Genomic DNA, 7,204 nt, shown 5'->3' with positions numbered 1-7,204 from the left:
GTTTGTACCATCCCACTGAGGGCAGAGCCCCACACGCTGCCCTGCAGGACAGAGCTGCGGCAGGGCAGCAGAACATGTTAGAGATAAACAGAATAAACAACCTTGAAACCAGCACAGACCAATTATGGCTTCTGCTTTGGCAGCGGGGCAGAAAGACAGAGATTTTCTACAATCTCTGAATCACCAATACCCACAGATTCTGACAACTCTGGTGCAGCTCAGCGACCTTTATTTGGCACATTCTCCTTAGCTAAGGCATTCTTTGCCCCTGGATCCCTTCAGGAAAGGACGAACGCTGTGACGGGAGTCTCTGCAGGGCTGCTTGCAGCTTCTTGGCCGGGCTGGCAGCCGCTGTGCCTCCTCCTCAGCGCTCCAGCAGAGCCGTCTGCACGCCCTTGCTGAAGGAAACAGCAGCAGGAGCCTCAGCTCTGGGGCTGGGCAGGAGGGCTCCCAGTGCCCCTGAGCACCCCGCTGCTCTAAAGGGTCTGTTGTGGCTCCTTGCTCCACCTCACTTACTCTTCCAGTGCTGTCCGTGAGAGCCGGGGCTCGGCCTGCCGCTCCGAGGCGCTCAGCCGCTCGGCGTAGGCCTTTCTCAAGACGTGGGAAGGGCGGTAGGGATCCTCAAACACGTAGGGGCAGGAGGTCTGCAAAGGCAGAGGAGGCTCTCCTGAAGCATGCCGCCGACTGCTGGGGCTCCTCTCAGCGCTTCAGCCTTGCAGGGCCTGCTCAGGGCTCAGGGCTCAGGGAGGTTGAACGCTCCAGCACGGAGCCTCGGGGACAATTCTGCTGGCAGCCCCCAGCCACAGCACTGCTGTGCCTGGCCTCTTTCTTCCCACCGAGCACAAAGGCAAGACGTCCTTTTGCTGGGATTGTGCGAGGCGTGCCATACCTTGTGGGAATCCAGAACTTCCCTCTGGCTGCCCTGGCAGGTCTGGGACCCTGGCAGGGGTCAGGAACCCCCCTGGACAGAGCCCCCAGAGACACTGTCTGTGATCTCTGTCCATGGAAAAGAGTTTTCAATCTTACAGGATCAATTACAAGCTCTGAGTGTTTGATATCAGTAATAATTAAGTGTGGCATGGGTGCAAAAGTAAAATTTTAGGATACTAGATTAGGGGTTCAGAGGGGACAAGATGGAGGAAATTGGGTGTATCTTGTCCTTTTTCTCCTTCTTCATGCCCTCCATGTTTCACTGTGGTGTTGGCATTTTTCTGTTGGTTTAGGCTGGGGACACACTGTTCAACGTAGGTGACAGATATTGGCACATTATTGTAAATCCAGCACAGGTAGTTTGTGGTATTTAATGTTTGTAACATCCCACTGAGGGCAGAGCCCCACACGCTGCCCTGCAGGACAGAGCTGCGGCAGGGCAGCAGAACATGTTAGAGATAAACAGAATAAACAACCTTGAAACAGCACAGACGAATTATGGCTTCTGCTTTGGCAGCGGGGCTGACAGACAGAGACTTTTACAATCTCAGGATCACCAATACCCACAGATTCCGACAATACCTGTCCTCGCTCGGTGGTCGCTCGGTTGCCAAAGTATTTGTGACACACTTCCGCTTCCACCTCACGGCGCTTGGATGCCAGCAGCAGCTGCAGCTCTCTCTCCTCCTTCTCAGTGTAGAGGGGCTGCATCCTCTGAAGGCACACATGCAGCGTTAGCCACCTCCAGCTTGGGCAGGGCAGGAGGGCTGGGACCACGTGCAGCTCTTGCTGCCTCTGCTGCCCTGGCTGAGAGCCCAAGCCATGATACAGGACTGGCCAAACCCTAGGCTGATGTACCTACCGCTTCTAGGCGTCGGGAAGTGCTTGCAGAGACCTTCAACCCCTGCTGAACTGGAGATGCGGGGTGCTTCAGCATCATCTCGGTCTTCTCATGGATTACGGGCAGGTACCTAAAAAGGACAGCCTGGGTTTGTGAGAGCTGAGTGTGAGCTTAAATCTGTGGGATGGCAGCCTGTCCTCTGGCACCACCCAGCAGCTCAGTAAGAGTAAGTAGACAACTTGTCCAGCAGGACAGTGTCTCCAGGGTTGTTTGGCAGACAAGGGAATCATCACCCATTATCACAAGTGATAATGAGGTGTGCCTTCAGCCACACCACTCCTCTACAAGGCTCACCCGCCCTGGCCAGCTTCCTTGTCTCTAGCGTGATCCACGTCCACCGACTGCTGGCTGGCCTGAGAAACCCTCCGCCGAGCCAGGAACACTGGGTCTAGCACACTCACTGCAAGAGAAGAGCACACAATCTCTGAGACTGTGTGGGACAGCATGGGTGGCAGAGCTGCACAGTCAAGGCTTACTGACAGTCCTTGCCACTCCTAGGAGTCACAGTTCCAGGCAGGCCCTTTCATTTTGTTCACACTGGATTTGCTCCAGAGCTGAATTCCCACCAAGCCACCCACCACCCCAGGCATGGTTTTCTCATCTCCCTCTTATACCTTTCCAGCAGGAGGGACCCACCAGTGGGAAGAACTGGGAGGTACTGAGGAATCCCAGGGAAATTGGGGTTGTAGGGGCTCCCCACAGCTCAAAGCCTCTTCCAGAAAAGGTTCCCTCACAGCTGGGACATACCTCTGCGATAACCCCCACCCCAAGGTGCCGACTCTCTTCTGGGCTTCAGGGAAACCGGCGGGGCCGATGGCTGGTGCGGGGTCTCAGCTACAAAACTGGAGACAAGAAGGCACCAGCTGGGTAAAGCTGGGGTAGCAGGCTTTCCTGGAGGCTGACACACATCTCTGGGGGGTACTGCCCAGTCCTTGGAGGACAGAATGCACATGCTGTCCTTGCTGCCTGCACAGACCCTCCCACCTCTCTTGGGGCACGTTGGAAGCAGAATGGCCACTTCATCTGCAACTGCTGGAGAAATCCCTAGTTCAGGGTCGCTCTGTGTGGTGGAGAAATCTCTCCTCCAACCCGAGCTTCCAAAGAAAGGTTCAGCAGTCTCTGTTGTTCGGTCTCAAGGCAGTTTATTTCAAATTATCTAAAAGATTTTCTTCTCGGGCTGCTGTGGTTTGCTCACAGCCCAGGCAGAGGCACACACACACCCTGACATCCTCTCTGACTCCCGACTGCTTCAGGGCTGCTGCTGTCTTTTATATGGTACATTACGTGTTACATGGGTACAGTTTTTCCCCAATGCCTGTTACCTATATTAAATGGTGCTTTTCTATCTTTTATATGGTACATTACGTGTTACATGGGTACAGTTTTTCCCCAATGCCTATTACCTATATTAAATGGTGCTTTTCTATCTTTTACATGGCACATTACGTGTTACATGGGTACAGTTTTTCCCCAATGCCTATTGCCTATATTAAATGGTGCTTTTCTATCTTTTATATGGTACATTACGTGTTACATGGGTACAGTTTGTCCCCAATGCCTATTACCTATATTAAATGGTGCTTTTCTATCTTTTATATGGTACATTACGTGTTACATGGGTACAGTTTTCCCCCAATGCCTATTACCTATATTAAATGGTGCTTTTCTACTCTAAACCAATCTGTGAGTGCCAACATCACCAAGAACATGGAGGTGAGGAAGGAGAAAGAGGGAGGACAGGGCAGGCCCAAATCCCTCCATCCTAAAACCTCTGATCCCCATGTACAGAACCTAAGCCCCCTGTACAGCACTCAAAAATTCTTCCCTTTACTTTGTGACTACTTCTACTGTAATATCTAAACTTTTGTGACTTCTTGTTCTTCCTGCAAGGTTGGTAAATCGTTCCATGGCTCAAACCCAAAATCACAGCTGTTTCCAGCTGCCTGCCAGGGTCTCAAATGCTTCTGACCTGGGCCCGTAACCTCCAAAAATGTCTGAGGGACATTTTGAGTTCTGACATGCAACCTCAAAAAGCCAGGGAGAAGTGAGCAGTGGAGAGAGAAGCTCTCCTGTGAAATGGTTGCTCTTGCCCAAGTTTGGCTGGAAAGGAGCCTCAGCAGGAGGGTACCCCAAGACAGGGTCTGATCAGGTGCATGACGAGCTAAGGATTGTAGCAGCCATCCTGCTCACCTTGGCAGCATGACAACCTCATCTTGACTGACCCGACTAAACTTGTTTTGGCCCGGAAAGGCAACAATGGTCATCATGTTGGGGTCCTGGAAGGGAACAGCAATACATCAGCAGAAATCCAGAACATGTGCTGGTTGCTCAGAATGGCAGCAAACCACCTGGGTACTCAAAGACACAAAGGCTGCTTCTCAGAAAGCCTCACACACCTTCCTGAGACTTGGGCTAGCTCACTGGGAGTGTGCCTAGGCTGGTGGCGAGGCAGGTGACAACAGCCCAGACAAGGCAGCTGGAATGTTTGGACAGCACATTGCCACAGAGCCATGAGGAGGAATCCCACAGAAATGACAAGCTCACCTCGAGAAGGGCTTCCAGCATGTTTCCTGTCGTATCCATCTCCAGCAGGAAGCTGTCGAAGAAGGTCATGCTGACCACTTTTGTTCGCACAGCCAGGATACCGATGCTCCTGAACGTGAACTCCACCTCTTTGTTGTCTCGGAGGGCCTCAGCAAAGTAAAGCAGGGTCTGCTGTACACAATGCTCCACAACTTCCTGGCGAAAGTGGGTTTTTGCAGCGATCTCTTCAAAGTCTGGCTGAACAACGGGCATCTCATCTAGCGAACAAGCACAAAGTAACAGCGTCTCTCTCACCACCAGTTCAGCCAACTCAGAAACTACAGGTCATCAGCACCCAGCTCTCAGGCAACACTGCCAGGCAGAGCCCCTCTTTCAGCTTCATTAGCATCTCCAGAATGGACACAGAGGACAGGAAAGGCCAAGCAAAGCTCTGCCTCCTGCTGTGAGCACCCAGCTGGAGCACAGGGGAGCTGAGCAGATGAGGCTGGCTCTCAGGGAGGAGCAGGGTGCTGGGCTATCACATTCTGTGCCCACACAAGGTACTTTGCAGGTTGGAAGAGTCTTTGCTATGTTAGATGTGTTGGCACTGAGCCAAAACGCAAGGTCTGTGTAAGGAAAAGATCCCATCTTCTTACCAGGAATTTTGGTCTCATCACTCTCAAGGTTGTAAAACATCTTCAGAGTCTTGCTCATAATGAACATAGGTCTCTCGACAGGCAAAAAAACCTTGCCCTCTGCCACATTGGCGTGTGACGGGATAACCGCAAAACTCCCAATTCCAATCTCCACTGCCTGAAAGCACGAGCAAGAGCAAGTGTTGGAAGGGCTGCCCAAAGGTAAGGAGGCTGCCAGATGACTTGCATGGCCCTGGGGATGGCACTTTGAGCCTTGCCCTGGAGCCCCAGGGGGGCAGGATAAGGCACATGCTGGAGGCAAGACTCACCTTCTTCTTCAAGAGCTGTCTGTAGATGTGCCGAGACATTCCAGACCAGACTTTGCAGATTTCTGGAAAGAAAATGTCTAAATACATACACATTATATATTTACATAATACACATTATTTATTTACATAATAGTAAAGAAATAAATAGCCGGATGGCTGCAGAGCTAACCAAGGGTGGCTGGTATCAACACCCTGTGGGCAAGGATAAAAGGGGGCTGGAGGAATGGGCCATGTGGAAGTAGAGCAGCACTTTTCTGGGACAGACATCCTTGTTCTAGATCCTGGAGATAAGCACAACACAGTACAGCACAAGAGCAGGAAAGAGGCCAAGAAATAGGCATGAATTATAGGGGAATCAAGACCACAAAACCCCCCAAAGCCCTCTCACCCATTTCCCAAAAACAGACTGCATGTGTTTCTTCAACTAATTTGTGTAGAGAGCAAGAAACCTATCTATAAAAAGGTACCCCAGAAATCCTGGTCAGAGCCCCCATGACCCTGGACTTATATCCATGTGCTTATAAAGCAGTAAGTCCGGGACTAATGTAGACATTTCCATGCCAACTCTGTAATTTTTTAAATAAAACGTGGTGAGTTCTTGTGAACCCTCTGATTTTTGTTGTTCCCTGCTGTTGTCTGATATCATAAGAGAAAAACCCTTGCAACACTGTTAAAATAGTAAAATAAAAAGCAGGTCTTTATTTGGAAGCTTCCAGGTGTCCCAGTGGTCATGGACACACCTGGCATCAGATTTCTACCATTTTATAAATTTAGCAAATCATCACATCTAACAAACTTTGTCCAATTAGAAGAGCAGTTTGCTATGTAAGTTTTTCTTGGACAGTGCCCCATTGGAATGGGGCTTCTTTGCTCCACTTCTTGTTGTGCCTTCTCAGATTCTGATTGGAAAACAAAATGTGCTTCTAGATTCTTTTCTTGAAAATAAGACTAAACAGTATTTCGGGAATCTGTTATGTTAATTTATTACTCTAAAATCTAATAGAAAGGGAGCTATATAACTATGTAATAGTAATCTATAGACCTACCTATATATGAAAAACACATAAAAAGCAAGTGATCTTTAGATATCACTGCTACCACACACATCTACGAATCTTAGGTGTTGCCTTCTCTTTAAGGGTGGCACATCACAGCTACCAAAGGCACCTTCGAGCTCCAAGGCACAACAAAGCAGGGCTGTCCTTGCAGTAGTCTGTGCCCTCCAGAGGGGTCCCACCTATGACCCCATTTGTCTCCATGTGATCCTGGCACTGACAGTGCTCCTGCAAGGGACCCCTGGGGCCTTACCTATGGTGCTGAGCTCCTTGAGGATTGGGAACTCGTCTGGCTCCACAGCGTTATAGAGCAGGTACTTCTGCATCCTCGCTCTGCTGCACTGCAGCAGCTGGGGAAGAGGTGCTTTTCCTGCAGCAAAACCCCTCTGCTCCTCTCCTCCTCCTCAGCACTTCTCAAGCAGTGTCTCTGCCACAGCCTCCTTCCACCTCCTGGCAGCAGGACAGCTCCTGCAGGGCAGAATGCTGGTGACAGCAGTCCTGGTGTCACCCAGGCTTCTCCAGAGACAGTGCTCCAGGGACACTGGAAGGAGCAGGAGCTGTTGCTGTGGGTGTTCTGCTGTGACATCGTGCCATGGGACACAGGCCCATGGAACCTGCCACCACACAGCCTCACCCACGTTTAGCTGCAGCATTGGCAGGGCAGCCCCACTGGGCACCCCTGATGGTTGTGCCCTGCTGAAATTAGTGCTGATAGGCTTTGAGCATGCAGAATAGGGCTGGAGAGGCCCCCCTCAGGTCACAGGAGAAATTAACCCTGCTCAAAGGACAACCTTCATCCTCTGCTATTCCCTAGGGCAACTGGGTTTACCT

At 50.8% G+C, this 7,204-nt stretch overlaps 1 protein-coding gene across 1 annotated transcript; it reads right to left on the bottom strand.

Moving 5' to 3' along the window:
- Positions 1–212: 212 nt before the first annotated feature.
- On the bottom strand, positions 213–6,893 carry LOC115495139 (uncharacterized). The gene is made up of 11 exons (XM_041716064.2): positions 6,627–6,893; positions 5,319–5,380; positions 5,011–5,167; positions 4,376–4,632; positions 4,022–4,107; positions 2,579–2,673; positions 2,126–2,231; positions 1,793–1,901; positions 1,513–1,644; positions 517–644; positions 213–398 (listed from the first exon to the last, which is right to left on the bottom strand). The coding sequence occupies exons 1-11, from the start codon at positions 6,697–6,699 to the stop codon at positions 365–367; spliced, it is 1,239 nt and encodes a 412-aa protein (XP_041571998.2). The 5' UTR covers positions 6,700–6,893; the 3' UTR covers positions 213–364.
- Between the last annotated feature and the right edge of the window lie 311 nt (positions 6,894–7,204).

The sequence above is a fragment of the Taeniopygia guttata genome, chromosome 4 (assembly GCF_048771995.1).
Source record: "Taeniopygia guttata chromosome 4, bTaeGut7.mat, whole genome shotgun sequence".
NCBI classification, from domain to species: Eukaryota; Metazoa; Chordata; class Aves; order Passeriformes; family Estrildidae; genus Taeniopygia; species Taeniopygia guttata.
The sequence above is the reverse complement of the archived record's forward strand: the minus strand, read 5'-3'. Positions and strand labels throughout refer to the sequence as shown.

What these genes read in the sequence shown, in the direction of transcription:
- LOC115495139 (XM_041716064.2), bottom strand. Translation starts at nt 6,699, where the DNA reads ATGCAGAAGTACCTGCTCTATAACGCTGTGGAGCCAGACGAGTTCCCA. An exon ending in CAAGGAGCTCAGCACCATAG is followed by an intron (nt 5,381 to 6,626) that starts GTAAGGCCCCAG and finishes TTTTCTTTCCAG; the next exon opens with AAATCTGCAAAGTCTGGTCT. An exon ending in TGCTGGAAGCCCTTCTCGAG is followed by an intron (nt 4,108 to 4,375) that starts GTGAGCTTGTCA and finishes GTTCCCTTCCAG; the next exon opens with GACCCCAACATGATGACCAT.